At 41.0% G+C, this 17,245-nt stretch overlaps 2 protein-coding genes across 2 annotated transcripts in view; both read left to right on the plus strand.

The window, feature by feature from the left end:
- Positions 1-10,476, plus strand: part of kdm5ba (lysine demethylase 5Ba) — a 22,703-nt gene extending 12,227 nt beyond the window's left edge. The window contains exons 10-27 of the mRNA XM_015044422.1: positions 809-967; positions 1,248-1,429; positions 1,910-2,072; positions 2,207-2,326; positions 2,577-2,771; positions 2,945-3,126; positions 3,342-3,466; positions 3,563-3,713; positions 4,540-4,660; positions 4,839-5,194; positions 5,977-6,115; positions 6,197-6,376; positions 6,468-6,626; positions 7,514-7,933; positions 8,553-8,640; positions 8,722-8,900; positions 9,017-9,277; positions 9,362-10,476. Coding sequence (XP_014899908.1) covers positions 809-967; positions 1,248-1,429; positions 1,910-2,072; positions 2,207-2,326; positions 2,577-2,771; positions 2,945-3,126; positions 3,342-3,466; positions 3,563-3,713; positions 4,540-4,660; positions 4,839-5,194; positions 5,977-6,115; positions 6,197-6,376; positions 6,468-6,626; positions 7,514-7,933; positions 8,553-8,640; positions 8,722-8,900; positions 9,017-9,277; positions 9,362-9,499 — 3,318 coding nt within the window. The 3' untranslated portion in view covers positions 9,500-10,476. The remainder of the gene's footprint in view (positions 1-808; positions 968-1,247; positions 1,430-1,909; positions 2,073-2,206; positions 2,327-2,576; positions 2,772-2,944; positions 3,127-3,341; positions 3,467-3,562; positions 3,714-4,539; positions 4,661-4,838; positions 5,195-5,976; positions 6,116-6,196; positions 6,377-6,467; positions 6,627-7,513; positions 7,934-8,552; positions 8,641-8,721; positions 8,901-9,016; positions 9,278-9,361) is intronic.
- A 1,730-nt stretch (positions 10,477-12,206) lies between these two features.
- Positions 12,207-17,245, plus strand: part of nelfcd (negative elongation factor complex member C/D) — a 10,958-nt gene continuing 5,919 nt past the window's right edge. Inside the window, exons 1-10 of the mRNA XM_015044423.1 lie at positions 12,207-12,413; positions 12,915-13,024; positions 13,620-13,729; positions 13,843-13,952; positions 14,292-14,399; positions 14,604-14,756; positions 15,936-16,066; positions 16,269-16,434; positions 16,511-16,645; positions 16,836-16,975. Of these exons, the coding sequence (XP_014899909.1) occupies positions 12,357-12,413; positions 12,915-13,024; positions 13,620-13,729; positions 13,843-13,952; positions 14,292-14,399; positions 14,604-14,756; positions 15,936-16,066; positions 16,269-16,434; positions 16,511-16,645; positions 16,836-16,975 (1,220 nt within the window). The 5' untranslated portion in view covers positions 12,207-12,356. The remainder of the gene's footprint in view (positions 12,414-12,914; positions 13,025-13,619; positions 13,730-13,842; positions 13,953-14,291; positions 14,400-14,603; positions 14,757-15,935; positions 16,067-16,268; positions 16,435-16,510; positions 16,646-16,835; positions 16,976-17,245) is intronic.

The raw sequence follows: 17,245 nt of genomic DNA on the forward strand, positions 1-17,245 counted from the left end.
GTATCGGCAGGAAAAAACCTGATCGGCACATCTCTAGTATTTATTAATCCATTTGTGCTGATTCAATGGTAACGATTAAATAATAAAGCGTTGTGTGTTTTGGTGAAGTGTTAGAGCAGAACAGCAGCTCTCTAAAACTCCCCGAGAAGTCAGAGAATGTTCTTCTACAGAAACTCATTTGGAAACAAATTGTGTCCTTTTTGAAGAAAAGGACTGAATCAGCATCCTGAAGAGTCGAGCTGATCACTGTAAGCCATGTAGAAACGTGTGCTATTTTTTTTTTCTTCAAAACAATGTATGCACACATTTGATGTGATTTTTTATTAAACTTCTTAATTTGCTACATTAACCTTTAATAGAAACTTTTAAGTGTTCAGAATGTGTTTACAATTCAGAAAATGGGGGGAGGGGGGGGGAAATAACATAATTTGGTAAAATAGTACAATTGAAGATGCAAAGATTTCATGTGTGCTACATGAAAATGTTCTGTCCAATTTCAAGTTGTTGGACAAATACATTCTTTCCCATCTCACAGGAACCAATTTTAGCGTTTGTGTTACTGATGATATGAGTAAATCTAAACGAAGGCACTGATGACATGCCTTAAAATAGTTTGTTGTGTGTGAATGGGGGCTTATACCTGTTATACACAGATTAGTGGTGAAGAGTCTGGTTCACGCCTAAAAGAGGGCAGACAACAAAAGGAATGACATGATGGACTAATTTTTTTTTTTTTTTATCCATCTGGTTCAGTTGTTTTGGTTCAGCAGGAAAGCGGCAATAATGCAATGAGTGTTTTCATTTTCAGATGGTTCCTACTGAGCTGGTGGAGAAGGAGTTTTGGCGACTTGTCAGCACCATTGAGGAAGACGTCACTGTGGAGTACGGAGCAGACATCGCCTCCAAGGAGTTTGGGAGTGGCTTTCCTGTGAGAAACAGCCATTTTGAAGTCTCTCCAGAGGACGAGGTATTGTTTGTCTCTCAGGATAGTACACTTCTCTACTGTTGGAGCAAGATGTTGTTTTTTTCCCTTTCTCATTAGTAAACGTTCACATTAAGCCACTTTTGTTTGGAAATATGATTTCTACAAAAACGAAAAGGTTGATAACTTCTTGATGGCTGTAAAGAAAATAAAAAAAAGAGCTCAAACTGTGAGATATTGATGCGGGTTAGAGAGGAGTTATTTTCTTGGCTCGGTCCGAGTGTGTAGTGGAGGCGGAGTGCTGAGACCTGTGTCTGGCCCGCAGCATTACCTGACCAGCGGCTGGAACCTGAACAACATGCCGGTGCTGGACGCCTCGGTGCTGACTCACATTACAGCTGACATCTGTGGGATGAAGGTTCCCTGGCTGTACGTGGGGATGTGCTTCTCTTCTTTCTGCTGGCACATCGAGGATCACTGGAGCTACTCCATAAACTACCTTCACTGGTAAAGAACCCTCTGCTGCCTTGTTACAACACTGTATTCACCCTACACTGCGAACAGTTGTTGTTTTTGTGGCTGACTTCGCAGGTTTAGATGCATCTATATGCGTTTATGGCTCACCTTAGTTTGTTTTTTGCTGATGCAGATTTTAACAAATTACAATCTCCTTTAGAGAACTGCATTTTACAACATTCAAAATTTATCTCCCTAGATTCAAAAACCCTTTGAAGGATGCAACCCAGCAACTTTGCTGTACCACATTCAGCCTTTCTGCTACATTGTTGCATTGCATCCATACTGAAAACGGATTACTGCATTTCTTTTCTGACCTGGCAGCTTAGCTGAAAAGTAGCCCGTTTTTTTCTGTACATGTTCCATCTTCATAAAATGTTTCAACAATACGTTACTTAATGTAAAATGATGTGGTGTAGATAAACTTAAATGAAAGTCTTCGTCTTTCTAATGAAGTTGTCTTGTGTGCAGGGGTGAGCCAAAGACGTGGTACGGAGCTCCTGGTTATGCTGCAGAGCACCTGGAGTCCGTCATGAAGAAACTGGCTCCGGAGCTGTTTGAGTCTCAGCCTGACCTGCTCCATCAGCTCGTGACCATCATGAATCCCAACACGCTGATGAACAACGGCGTCCCGGTAATCTTTAACGCTCATTTAGTGTCGCTCGTTAAAGAACGCAAAACTGCCATAAATTATTAATCATAATTGCATTTTTTTTATTATTCACAATGTAGCATGAAATAAAAATCCATTTTTCTGGCTGTGTGTAGATCTACCGCACCAACCAGTGTGCAGGCGAGTTCGTGATCACTTTCCCCAGAGCTTATCACAGCGGATTCAATCAGGGCTTCAACTTTGCTGAAGCTGTCAACTTCTGCACCATGGACTGGGTGAGGAGTCCTGCTTGTACAGCAAAAGATTATATCTGCATATGAGTCGACTGGTCTAATCCCTTTGAACCAGTTCTTAAGGAATAGGTTCTTTAATTTAACGTAAATGTGATTTTTGTTCTTCTGGAGACATCTAGCGTGAGCAGATTTTTATTTTTTGTCAAAACGCAGTAGGGATATACAACCATCCTCATGGATTGATGCTGGTTTTCATTCTGTCACCTGAACTCGCTTTCGTGTTTTCTGGCAGATGCCCATTGGCCGTAACTGCGTGGACCATTACCGTCAGCTGAGCAGATACTGCGTCTTCTCCCACGACGAGATGATTTGCAACATGGCCTTCAAAGCAGACACGATGGATGTGGAGCTGGCGTCGGCGCTGCTGGAGGACATGACCGCCATGATCCAGGAGGAGAGGAAGCTACGAGAAAAGATCGACAAAATGGTGAGAAGCGAAACGTCTTCGGGGTTTAGTTAATTTACTTTAAAAACAGGAGGCTGAACAAAACTTAGTTTGAAGGCGATGTTCAAACCAACTTGTAGGAGACCTGCGTTGTGATGCTGCGTTTGGCTTCATTTTCTCCTCTGTGGCTCTGATGTCTGGATGTTTGTCTCCAGGGCGTGGTGCAGTCTCGACAAGTTGATTACGAGCTGCTCCCAGATGAGGAGCGGCAGTGCTGCAAGTGTCGGACCACCTGCTACTTGTCTGGCATCGTTTGCTCCTGCAGTCCTGACAAGATGGCTTGTTTGTACCACGCCCAACACCTCTGCTCCTGTCCCCATAGCAACCTCACACTCCAGTGAGTCTCCAGTAACCAAAACAACTGAAGAAAAGTCGCCTGTGAATTTTACTGCCGTGTCGTTTTAGATTTTTGATTTCATTCAGAAATCTTGGGTAAAAGTAAACGAGTTCTTTTAAAATGTACCCTAACATTTGCTGAGTTTTATTAAATAATAGCTCTGGAGACGTTTGTTAAATCAAAATAATTACAGCTCGCGTCATCTTTTCCAACAGTTTTAAGTTTACCCTCGACAAATTATATCCGCTGATGGAGTCGGTGAAGCTGCGGTCGGAGTCCTACAAAGAGTGGCTCTCTGCTGTTGAAGACATTGTGGAGAACAAAGGAGCCAAGAAAAAAGGTGCCACATAACCTTCATGAAACGTCACTCTGAGACGTTTTAGCAATTGGTTTTGCTCTTTGTGTTTCCTGAGACACAGTTCTGCTCTCTGCTCAGGTTTGGAGGAACTTCACAGCTTAGTGGAGCAAGCTGAAACCAAGGCTTTCCCTAAAATTAGCCTCCTGGATCAGCTGCGCACCGTCACCTCTGAAGCTGATAAAGTTGCTGTGATGGCACAGCAGCTTCTCAACGGGAAGAGGCAGACGAGGTACTAAAAATAAGCTTCAGGTGTGGCTGGACCGATCCAGCTGCATTCCTGCTAAACCATAAAGAAGGAAATGCTCTGTTTTGTAGTCAATCAAACTAGGTATGAATCAGGTTTATTTCACTGAAGTGGGAAGGGTTTTATTTGTTATAAATTATGTGTTGGTAGTAGCGGTGTAGGAGTATTTATACCAGGGAACAGCAGGAGATGTAAACATCAGTGGTACTGGAGGAACATGGGCTCACATCCAGATGGCTGCTTGTAGCAGCCAATCAGATTAAAGTCCTTCCTTCCTATAAAACACAAGCTGGAGGAATCCTAGTGATGAGAGGGGTTTTCCCAACAGCTGTGTGTGCTGCATTCAGGTACTGCTGGGCTATCAAAGTATCAAAACAACGCCAAAGTTATGGGTTTTTTTTTTGTTTTTCAAAAATGGTCACAATCTTATTTCAAAATTTGCATAATCTATCAGGCATTGGTTCTACCTACTTATACAAACGCAATCAAATCTCCAATTATGTTTTTACTACTTTTTTATGTTTTTGAAAATAAAAACTTAATAATCTCTGAAATGACATATTTGTTGTTTCTACCTAACCAAAGTACAAGAAATATTTTTGTATATTTACCACACTTGATTTTAATAGGCTGTATTTGCCAACTTGTTCAGTTATTTAGAAATTAAACCAGCATTGCTTCTGTTCTGGCCTTTTATAACAAAAGAGCAAAGCTGGTTTAGAATAACAACCTAATCTTTCTGCCACAGATCCAGAGGACGTAGCTCATTTTCTTTACTGTCGTTTTGAATGTCTGTCATTGTGTGCATCAGGTATCGTTCTGGAGGAGGAAAGTCCCAAAACCAGAACGAGTTGACTGTGGAAGAGCTGAGGTCCTTCGTCCAACAGCTGGACAACCTGCCATGCAACATCCGACAGGCTCCTTTACTAAAAGTAAATGTTTTAATCAATATTCATAGAAAAGTTGTGTGTTTGTACCAGCTCTTTTTTTTTCTTTCCCCCAAATGCATTCTTCTTTGCTCTTACAGATGCAAAGAGGCTTGTATATATTTCATTGTGCTGCAAAAACAAAGATTATGTGAAACGACCTAACCCTTGTTGTGACCTCCAGGACCTGCTGACCCGGGTGGACGACTTCCAACAGCGCAGCAACCGTCTGCTGTCCGACGAGGCGCCCAGCCCTCAGGAGCTGCAGGAGCTGCTGGACATGAGTCTGGGCCTGGACGTGGAGCTGCCGCAGCTGCCGCTGCTGAGGGAGCGGCTGGAGCAGGCGCGCTGGCTGGAGGCGGTCCAGCAAGCCAGCAGCCGGCCCGACAGCCTGTGTCTGGACACCATGAGGAGGCTGATAGACCAGGGAGTGGGCCTGGCCCCCCACAGCTCCGTGGAGAGAGCCATGGCTCGCCTGCAGGAGCTGCTGACCGTGTCGGAGCAGTGGGAAGAGCGGGTGCTCGGCCTCATGGACGCCAGGTAAGAACGTTTCGTGGGTGCTTGAAATCCTTCAATGCTTGAATTTAACTTGGGTGATTTTTGTTTTTTAAGGTTTTGAAAGTGCTCAATTTCGCTATGAAGTCCTTGGAAGTGCTTAATAGTCCATCTGCACAGCTTTGCAATAAAGTTGTAGTAAACCTTTAGGAAAAAGGAGTCTTTACAAGAAATCAACTTATTATTTGTATTTTGTTTGAGCTGGACGCTCATTTACCTTGACACTAACCAATTTGTTTAATGTAATGAGTATTTATTGTACCTCATGACTCAATCTTTGAATTGGGGGATTTGTTTTTGTTAGTGTTTTGTTCTCAGATCAGTCAGATGTATAGTGAAAGAGACTTTTCAAAACATAACATTTCATTAGTTGACCTTTTCCCTGCTGTAGAATATTATCACAAGATATTAATCACTGTAATATCATTTAATCATGAATTTAAACTCTTTTTTTTTTTTTTTAGTTGATTTGTACTGTTTTTCTTTCCAAAATATGGTGCTGAAAAAGCTGTACAACTTACCTTGAAAATGCTTGAAAAGATCTTGAATTTTACTGTGGAAAAAGTGTACAAACCCTGTATTTTGTTTTTTTTTTAAATTTTGTTTAAATTTGCTTCTCTACACCTAAAACTTTAAGGTCCATAGCTGCTTTAAATAAGCAGATTTATGAGACTCGTATGCCTCATCTTGTATTGATGTAGCACAGAATCACAAAGGAATGCGATAGTAAAACTCTCAGCCAACGACAGTCTCCTTTCTCTTCGTAGGCCGTATCCCAGCATCGAGACGCTGGATGCCGCTTTACAGGAAGTGGAGAACATCCCTGCTTATCTGCCCAACTGTCTGCAGCTGAAGGATGTTGTTGCTAAAGCCAAGAAGTGGCTTAACGAAGCAGAAATGCTCCAGGTAAAACACTATTTTACCATACATCTCAAACCGTTGAGTGAGTTTGCACATTAAAATAAAAATGTTTTTCTTGTTTTCAAGATGGGGGGACGGATCCCCGTGCTGGACAGCCTCTCTGAGCTGGTTCTCAGAGCGGATGGCATCCCGGTGAGGCTCGACCTGCTGGGCCGACTGGAGGCTCTGATCAGCGACGTGCAGAGCTGGAAGGAGAGCGCAGCGAAAACATTCCTACTGAAAAACTCCCCCCTGTCGCTCCTCGAGGTTAAGAGATTTTGGAGTGCAATTCTCTACAAGCCTGCTTCCCACTCGTAGTTAAACATAATTAAGACGTCTTCTTTTATTGCGCTTTCAGGTCCTCTGCCCAAGATGTGACGTCGGTTCTGGGCATCAGAAGTGCAGATCTAAAAAAGTAAAAGAAGCTCTGCAGCTCAATAAAAAAGCTTCCCTAAAACTGGAGTCGGTGTGCGACGTGGAGAGAGCTCTGTCTGAGAGCAAAGACTCTCCGTCTGCTGTGAGTACACCAAACAAGCATTCAATCAATCCTGATTAATCGATTATTGATGATCAACTAATTTTGTGACCGACTAAGCATTAACTGGAGCATACAGACTCAAAAAGATGCCATTTCCTGAAAGAGCAACACATTTGTCTTAATTACCTGAGTAATTAAGACAAATAATTAAAAAATATACATTTTGCATTGAAGAGTTGAGACAAAAACCTCTTTGTCTGTAAATGGTTCCACCCAGAACTCCTCGAACGGCAGTTATAGCTCCACATTGTTTAAAACAAATCCTTTTAAGCAACTTTTGCTTTCAAATTATTAATCAGTTATTAAAAAATAATCAATAGATCAGTCCTACACTGTATTGATAAGTGGAAAAGGCAGAGCTTTTCACATGTTGATGTTGGAAGTATTTTTTAGCTGTGCATGAATCCTTTGCTACAAATGCTTAAACCGTGCACTAAAGGAATGATATGCTATTGCATCTTAGGTAATAAAATGTCTCTTATTTAAAAACCAAACTGAATTATTAGTCATTTAATGCATTTCTAATATTGTATAAAGTCTTAAGCGGTTAAATAGTTGGTAAGTTGTCAGAATAATTGATTTAATGAAATAGTGGTTAGATGCTTACATTCAAGCTATAAGTGCTTGAACACACACCTACCAAATTAAACAGTTTTGTTCATTGGACACACAACTGATTGCAATGAAACAGTGACTCAAATACAGATTAAAAACAATATAAATGTGATGTAAAAATAAATAAAATAATTTCAGTCACAGAAGGAAGTGTGGCTGAAGTTACTTTTGACCTGTGACGACTCCAGTTGTAAATGAGTCTGCTGCTCGCTGGCAGAGTTTGTTTCAACCTGATCTTCTCTCCTCTTCAGATGAGCGCTCTGGCTGACGTGCGGCAGAGGGAGATGGAGCTGCTGCTGGCGCTCAGAGCGTCCAACGAGTCCAAACTTCTGCCTGCTGAAAACTCCTCTGCACTTACTGTCTGCGTTTGCCAAAAGGCCCCTTCAGGCGCCATGGTTCAGTGCGAGCTGTGCCGAGACATTTTTCACCGCGACTGCGTCACCACGGCAGCAGAGCTGGAGTACGGCCAGGCCTGGCTCTGCCCGCTGTGCCAGCGGTCGAGGAAGCCTCCTCTGGACAAGGTTCTGCCGCTGCTGGCCTCGCTGCAGAGGATCCGGGTTCGTCTGCCAGAGGGAGACGCGCTCCGCTTCCTCATCGAAAGGACGGTGAGGTGGCAGCACAAAGTCCAGCAGGCCTGCACCGACGGGCTGCTAGAGAGAGTGGCAACCACGGTGAGTTTGAACGTCTTACAAAAGTATTCGAACCTCTTGAACTTTTTTTTTATCTCTCCCATGTTAAACCCACAAACTTTATTGGATTTTATTGGGATTTTAATGACAGAGCAACACAAAGCAGTGCTTAGTTTTAAAAATAAAACGCATTCATTTGTTGATGGACAGATGGAGAGAGCAAAACACAAATAGATCCTGAACGAAAACCCATCTGAGGCTGCAAGAGCCCTGAGAGTTTAACATGCATACAGATGTAATGGTTTAGTCCAAAGCATGTTCATCTGGCTCAGTCAAAGTCCTGATTTAAATCCAACTGAGGATCTATGCCAGTACTATGTTCACAGGAGATAAATGGGGGGAAAAATGTCACCCTGTAGAAGTACAGAAATGGTAGAAACGTTCTGGAATGAATCCAGAATGACTGAAGAGACACACTGAACTTTTCAGATCTTTATAACAATTTTTGGAAACCACTTTTTTTTTCTTGGATTTTAAAGTAATGAATCAAAACCCAATAAAATGCATTAAAATTAACAAAAGATGAAAAGTTCAAGATGGTGAATTTCTGTTGAAGCCTGTCAGGAGATCTGTTTGTCTAACGCAGCAAATTGTGTTTCAGGGGCGACTCGGACCTAAAACATCTTCATATTTGACTCAGGAAATAAATGGTTCATTTCACACAAAGCATCTCTCTATTCCACTCCAAGGTTTGTGTTGTTAGCTGTCCTCTGGAGAGTGTTTATATTTTATTTTTTAGTTTCTTTTTAATGGTAATGCATTTGTTGCAGCACTTGGTCCTGAGCTGGAGGAGCTGATGGTGGAGGGTTTCCTGCTGCAGGTCACCCTGCCTGAGACCGAACAGCTGTATAGATATCTGCTGTACAAACTGGCCCCGCCGTCCTCACACAACTCCCCCAGTAGGAACGGGGCAGAGCAGTCCGACGAGGGGAGCCCCCGACACAACAAGGTACACATCGACCTCCGGGTTCGCTTGGGTCGCTCTGAAAACAAAGAATCATGTTCATGATGCAATGAAAAGCCAAGCTAAAATGGGCTTTTAAAGCGTTTTTCAAATGTTTGCAGAACGGAGGCTCCAGTCTGAAGAAGGAAGTGAACGGACAAAGCAAAAGGACTAAACGGCGGAAGGACAGTTCAGAATCTCAGCACAGCGAGAAGGCCAAAAAGTCTCGCAAGAAGAAGCCGAAGAAGAGCAAAGAAAGGAGCGAAGAGTCAAAGAGGACAAGTTCCCCCTCGCACACCTCGTCGGATCCGGCTCTTTCTGATTCGGAGGAGGACTTCTCGCTGTGTGCTGCACCGTGGTGCAGAGAGCCTGAGGGCGACGAGGTTGGTTTTAATCACCGACTTCACCTCGTTCCTTCACTTTAGTCTTTTTACGTCACATTCATCCTGGTATTGTTGTCATTTCAGGTGAACTGGGTCCAGTGTGACGGTAACTGTAACCAGTGGTTCCACCAGGTCTGTGTGGGACTGTCTGCCGAGCGCGCCGAGAAAGAGGACTATATTTGCATAAGCTGCACACAGCCCGATTACGACCGAGGCGAGTGAAGACCAAACCGCGATGTTGAAGGACGAGCAGTCGTTTTTTACACCAGCCGCAGCACCGAAGCGCACACGTGAACTCTGTGTCTGCTGTGGCTTCTCCTTTTTACCTTCTGGCTTGCCCTCAGTGAACATGGTGCTATTTCCTCCCCCCTCCTCCTAGAGTTACTAAAGACTTCTGTCACTGTTTTTGTCACTCGGCTGTTTTTTCAGCTAATCAACTAATCCTTTATGAAACTTTCCAAGACTGGACGCAGATGTGGTTTGAGAAAAAAAACCAACGGCGCAGGGATTTCTTCTGGTTTTTTTTTTTCTTTTTTTTTTCCTCCCAACCAAAAAATGTCACTTTGACATTTCATAACTGTTTTTCTTTGACCTACATCTGAACAATGTGAAGCTTATCTTTTCCTTTTAGAGTAAATATTATTTATCTGAGCAATAGCTGAACAGATTCAGGTTCAGTTTTCACCTGAGCTATATTTGTGTGTAGAGAAACTTTGATAAGATGCCTTCCTGATGCAAAAACCCTGAAGAATTCACCTCACAGATCCTAAAATGTCACTCAGTACAGTAGATATTCGTGCACCTCTCAACAGAAAACGGCTCTTTATCTCCTACCAGTGCAGATGTTTGCACCTGATCGTTTGCCCGTATCCCTTAATGATTCACTGGCTTAGACGTGAAGTTGGGTTTCCTTTTTGCGCCGTCTGCAGGGGGGAAGATGAAAGTCCTGGAAAAGACTCGAGGATGTTCACAAAGTGAGAACGAACGGCCCGACATTAAAGGAATGTACATTTAGTTTTTTTTTTTTTGGGTGAGTTTTCCCTTTATGGTTGAGGTTGAAAATATTGTGTTGGACTTAGATTTAACACAGACTGTGTGATTTATTCGCCACGGGTATATGACCTTTTTCTTGCTCCTTTGGATAAATAATATAATTCATATGTTGCAGTTTGCATTATTAAATAAAATGTTTGTTCCCATGTGGGCTCTTTGTTTCTCTCTAAACATGTAAAACGACTTTTTGGTCTGAATCCTGACGGTTTTGCTGTGTGGCAGAAACGGGTAACATGTATTCAGGAAACATTGTCAGGTTGCTGCTTGAAAGCACAAACTAATTAGAAAGTTAACTCTAAAGGACCATAAATGCCACTGTATTAAATATATAATCCATTATTCTGTGGCTGATTAATTAAATATTGAATTCCTTCAAAGTTTCAGTGATTAATATTTTCTTGTGTGATTTCTGGCCTTCGTGAAACAATTGAAACCAATTGCCTTAAAATTAGACGAGTTAATTTTCACAGCAGCTGAATTACAAACCAATCGGTGTTAAATAACGCATCCATGACATACTGCTGAAAAACGGAATTAATTGTGTAAGCTTTAGAAATAAATTCAGAATTTAAAAAATCCAGGTATTTTTAATTAAATTTTTAAATGACATAACCAAATGTAGTGGCACTTTGGCTGTTTTTGTGATCAGGAAAATATGTTTTACTTTATGTAGGAGATTTTTTTTTAAGAAAGTGTTTACAAATTGCCTATGAAGTTTTTTATGGTTACGCACAGTATTTTACTACATATGATAAACATGTATATTTGATTCATTTTCCATGTTCAGTACATTTAGGGTAACCTCGTTTATTGAGACCCAAATATCTGTAGACTTAACATTTTTGAAAAAGCAGTTCAGTTTGATTCACTGTGGAAATAAATGTAGAGATAATTAACAAAAGCATATAATTGTTGTATCCCTAACAATTTGATTTTTTTTTTCATTTTAACTTTATTTTTTCAGAAAACAAATCCATTGAGACTAACGAGGACATCCTGCAAAATAAAAGTAGAGCACTGTGCAAGATGCAAACAAACCATTTATAAAGCAACACAATATTTTATTAAATTATTTACAGTATCAATGTGTCAAGCAATAATAATTGCAACTAAAGCACTTTTAAAAGTATACTTTTTTATGATCAGGAACTTCTAATGCATGAATTTGTTTATATGGTGATTTGACATGACAGAACTATTTCTTTCTGCCATTGCCCACTAAACTGAAGGAGGATCAATTTGGAAAATGTCAGCAGGTATGTCAGGGGGGGAAAAAAAAATTCTCTCCCACCATGACAAATATTTGACTTTTAACTGGAACCACATGCTTTGGTGAGAGCTTAGATTTCACTTTTTGGCAAACATTCCAGCCTGGACTTGTATAAAACAACGGATGAAGATGTGGGGAAAATCACCTCATCCCCCTTGGTTTACGTGGTGGCGGGTCAGAGGTCACAGGCCTGTTTCTCTTCTAAAGGCTTTAGGAACCTTGTTCGAGTGACAGCTCAAAGATCCCCTGAAATACCTGGACATTTTGAATAAACACTAATCAAGACAGGTCATGGTTGTGACTGTAAACCATTTAAGACAAAAATCTCCAGAGAAGAGAATATAACCAAGGACTTTGTAAAGGGAAATGGACAAATGTAACAAGATTAAGTGCTGTCCTGCTAAGAGGGTAGTGCAAATTGAGCCTCTAGGTACTCTTTCTTATCAATTATTTCTTTTAACATGGGATTTTCTTCCCAAGAATAAATGTACTGAAAGGTCAGAGTTTAAAATAAATGTGTGTAACTGAACCCAAAAGAACAACCAGTATCAGGTTGTGACATTAACTGGAGCCCACTGAGCCTGTCAGTCTGTACTCGGGGAAAAGGGTCAAACCGCGTCTGACGTCACCATGTCGCCATCTTCCTCCTGTTGTTGTTAGCTTACTTGCTAAGGAGGCTATATTTATCACCAGCATTTAGCACTCGCAGCTGGGTCGGTGTAGGTTGGCGCAGCGTCTCCTTTTCGTCCCGTCGCCATGGACGATGAATATTACGGAGGGGCTGGAGACTGGGAGAGCTCTGAGGGACCGCTGGTGAGAGCGGGACTTGTTGCTGTTCAGCTTTTATGACCGTTAGTTAGCATTAGCTCGGTTAGCAGGGTAAACGGCTTTACCCCGGTTTACTCCTCAGATATTACTGTTCCCGTCAGCTTTCTGTGATATTTATGTAATTGCATTACATCAAAATTAGTTGCATCCACTTTAAGGGTTTAATAAATGTAAAATTATAATGATACAGAGCATTTTTTCAGTTGAAAACAGTTGCTTCAGTTTGTAATTGACAAAAAATGATGGCATTTATATTCAGTAACTGCCTTAACGTTTCATCCTGAATTTCGTATCAGCTATGCATACTCCGATCAAAGTGTAAGCACACAGTATTAAACTTGTGCATACTTGCATTTTGCACCTTGTCATTAATATGCAAAGCCATCACTTTAAAGTTGCCTTAATGTATAGAAAGAAAGCGAGATATGTTGAATTACCTCTGCAGGCTTTTAGCTCCTGTTACAGGCATATTATTGAATCTTTCAGGAGGATGGGTACGATGAGGAAAATGATGGAAAAGTTCAGGAGGACTGTCTGCTGAAATTCTCCAGCAGGGATTACATCATGGAGCCTGCAATATTCAACACCCTCAAAAGGTGAAGTTCTTCTTTAAAATACCGCACAAGTTTAACCTTTGTGCGTCTCTTACATACACGCACAAATCACTGCCATTAAGTCCTCACACAACAATATTCATCAGCTTTTTTCATAACTTTAGCTCTGCTCAGAACTACCACATATACGTATTTCCAAGTGAGTCAAAATGCATTAGCCTGTTTTTTGACCCAAACATTTGTCCAGTGGACACAAATACTAATAAAGATAAAACCTTGACATACGTAAGACCCCGAGCACCTCCACTTTCACACAGCTGCTATTATTTATTATATGACAAAATAATCAAGTGTGTTTGATTTGGCAATAAGTTATTGTTGAAAATATTTAAACTGGCCAGAAGGGGGCGTAATTTATCTATGTTTGCAACATTTAAGAAACAATGACGTGAGAAAGCATTTACCCTAGCAAACCAGGTTGCTTTGGATAACGGTTTTCCTCTAATGAATTAAATCTCTATTTATTTACTCTGGGTATTGTTGTCTGATGTTACAATTAGTTTGATCTGCAACAAATAGATGTGATTAAAAAGCAAAAACATAAGAAGTATTAAAAGCCCTGCTGCTGCTGTTGCAGATATTTCCAAGCAGGCGGCTCTCCAGAACACGTCATCCAGCTTCTCTCTGAGAACTACTCTGCTGTTGCACAGACTGTTAATCTGCTGGCAGAGTGGCTCATTCAGATGGGTGAGTAAAGAAATACAAGAAAGCTAGCAAGGAAACGCCTCATCAACTGTTTATATTGTGGAGTGTAATCGATGTTTTGTTACTAATCTGTAAGCCGTTTTGTTGGGCTACAGGTGTAGAACCGGCTCAAGTCCAAGAGCGAGTAGAAAACCACCTCAAGAGTCTCCTGATAAAGCACTTTGACCCCCAGAAAGCCGACTCCATCTTCACGGTTGAGGGAGAGGTGGGTGTTAAGAAGAGGAAGGAGCAGATTCATCACATTTCAGGCCCTGTTGGAACTGCATGTCAGATTGCAATCATTATCTTATGTCATCTTATAGTATTTAAAATGTCCCTCGTTTGCTGTCTGTAAAATAATATATTTACCCAGAAGGATGGATACTTCAATATATATTGTCCAGAAGCTCACAGAAAGTTTTAATGATTTCATAATGATGGAACAGGTTTCATTGTTGCCCCGCAGCCTCATCATAATGCTTCACATTTTGCATATTCTCCCAGTATCTCACAGCTCTAGTCCGTACGAACCAGTCCAGATTTACACCGTCTGATTTGTTTTTAGACTCCAGCTTGGCTCGAACAGATGATAGCACACACAACATGGAGGGATCTCTTCTACAAGCTGGCAGAGGCTCACCCCGACTGCCTAATGCTCAACTTCACTGTAAAGGTACAGTTATATATTTTCTTTGATTTGATCTAAAATTATTTACATTAGATGAACCAGTTATTTCTTCTGAAGTCCTGCTGCTATATTTACTGCACTCAGTTTTAGTTAATTCCAGTATATCCACAAATAAAATGATGTGTAGGCTGGTGGCTGAAGAAGCGTCCTCATATTTTGTGTTTTTGTGTTTTTTTTTTTCTTGTTCAGCTCATTTCTGATGCAGGCTATCAGGGAGAGATCACCAGTGTTTCCACAGCGTGTCAGCAGCTGGAGGTTTTCTCCCGGGTGCTGAGGACGTCTCTAGCCACGCTGCTGGACGGAGGAGAAGAAAACCTGGAGAAGAACCTGCCAGAGTTTGCTGTGAGCCTTTCTTGTGTTCCTGTTTTACTTATAGGCGTAGGCAAAGTTGATATTTCTAAAAAATACATAAATACTAGAGGCATAGTTCCTCTGATCAGGCAACAGATTGAACTTTTGAACTCTGATATCGAGACAAATTTAAGGAAGTTGGATTTTGTTTTCAACCAATCAGGATCTCCTGAATGTCACACGAAACAACTTGTCAAAAACATTTATTGCTTCAGAAATATTTCTAATCCAAGAAGATTTGTGTCTAAACAGAAACTTCAGATGATTGTGTATTATTTTATTTTCACTTATCAAGGCTCTTTCATCAGTAGAAACGACTCGGACTTAAAAAGACTTAAAAACAGAGGCGGGTAGAGAACCCACACTCAAGTGAGAGTAGCGCTACTTCAACATATTTATACTCAAGTAAAGGTAGAAACTAGCCACCGAGGGAATTACTAAAGAGTAAAAAAATTATTTGGTTAAAAGTACTGAGTAACTGGTCAAATTATCACTTATTTAGTATTTAAAAATGACATCATCAGACGAACCAAAATATAAATTTGAATGAACATTTGGTTTTTTAAGGATGAAAATGACAATAATTTGTGCAAGTAACAAAAAAATGACAAAATCAGGCAAAAGAAAATCTTTCCAAATCAGTTTCTTTCAATAAACTTTAATAGTAAACTTTAACAAAAACTGCAGGTCTGAGTCTGTGTCCTGTAAGTTTTTGGTTAAAACATGTTTGTATGACCAGTTGTTATCGTAACAGTTTGGATTCTTATAAAAAGCGTCTGAATGTATTCCTGTCCAAACATGATTTTTATTTAAAGGTTTTTAATTTTTTGTCTTTTCATATTTTATTTTTGATGCTGTCTTTGAGAAACATGTTTATCACATGAATTTTATCTCTAGAAAGGGTTATAAATAAAATTGACCATTTCTGTAGTTTGAAATAAATTGTATCCTCTTGAGAAGAACACAATTTTCTAAGACCTTTTAGCCAACAATATATTAATTACATAGTAGATTATTAACTTAAGAACGATGCATCTCTCCTGTTCATTTTCTACTTTTTGAAGAAAAGTTCAAAGAAAACGACAGAGGCCTGATTTAAATCAGCTTTATAAATGGAAAGAGCTCATTTGGAAACTATGATCTTTTCTGCTCTTCTTCTGTCTTCTGCAGAAAATGGTGTGTCATGGCGAGCACACGTACCTCTTTGCCCAGGCCATGATGTCCATCCTGGCTCAGGAGGAGCAGGGCGGCTCCGCTGTTCGTAGGATCAGCCAGGAGGTCCAGAAATCGGCACATCAGAGGTACGGCTGCCTCGCAATTTAGCAAACGTTACAGAGCCAGGATGGACAAGGTTCCCATCTAAACTGAATTAGATGGAAGAGACAAAAATCTAATAATTAACTCCCCGGAAATCTCCCCTCATGCTTTTGTTGTAGCCAGTAAGGTGGCTGGGGTTGCTTGTGATAAGTGTCAGTAATAACCCTGATGCTGTGTCTGTCACAGGGGTCATGATGCCAGTCAGATAACCCTTGCTCTTGGTACGGCAGCAGCCTACCCTCGAGCCTGCCAGGCTTTGGGTGCCATGTTGTCCAAAGGAGCCCTGAATCCTGCCGACATCACGGTTCTCTTCAAGATGTTCAGCAGCATGGACCCTCCTCCTGTGGAGCTGGTAGAGGAGACGAAACCTCTCTGATTCTGTTTCCGTTCGTTGCTTCTGATGACTGAACCTCTGCTCCCGTCTGTAGATCAGGGTACCCGCCTTTCTGGACCTTTTCATGCAGTCACTTTTTAAGCCTGGATCAAAAATTAACCAGGACCATAAACACAAATACATCCACATCTTGGCTTATGCTGCCAGCGTGGTTGAGACATGGAAGAAGGTACAGAATATAACGACGCTCTTTGCACACTGTATCTATTACTAGCAAATCACTAACATTAATGTAGTTCCTAGGATACACCTTGGACTGTTGGGTGTTTAATCTGATTTTATATTCTAGACTGACACATATTTCTAAACTGGAATGAAAAGGCCAAATGATTTAAAAATTTATTTTGTTTTAATACCAGAACAAGAGAGTCAACATCAATAAGGAGGAGTTGAAGACGACATCCAAGGCCATTGAGACCGTGCACAACCTCTGCTGCAATGAGAACAAAGGAGCGACGGAGCTGGTGGCTGAACTCGGCACTTTGTACCAATGCATCCGGTGAGTCAGACACAGAAACATTTACACTAGAAACTGAACAAAAGATATTTGGTAAGGTTTTGTGTTTTTTTTTTTAGTTTTTCTAGATTCCATTTATTGAAAGAATCATGACTTCAGAAAAACTAAAAGGGCTTTTTACTAGAGGTGTGTCGATCGGTAGGCCACCGATCATAATCGACCGATTTCCGTGAAAAAGTGTATGATCAGTGATCGCCAATCACGGTCTCTTGTTGCCGATCACACAAACCGATCATCACCTGCTTCTCATTT

Source organism: Poecilia latipinna, unplaced genomic scaffold (genome assembly GCF_001443285.1).
Source record: "Poecilia latipinna isolate Pla-1442-1.1 unplaced genomic scaffold, P_latipinna-1.0 Scaffold674, whole genome shotgun sequence".
Lineage (NCBI taxonomy): Eukaryota > Metazoa > Chordata > Actinopteri > Cyprinodontiformes > Poeciliidae > Poecilia > Poecilia latipinna.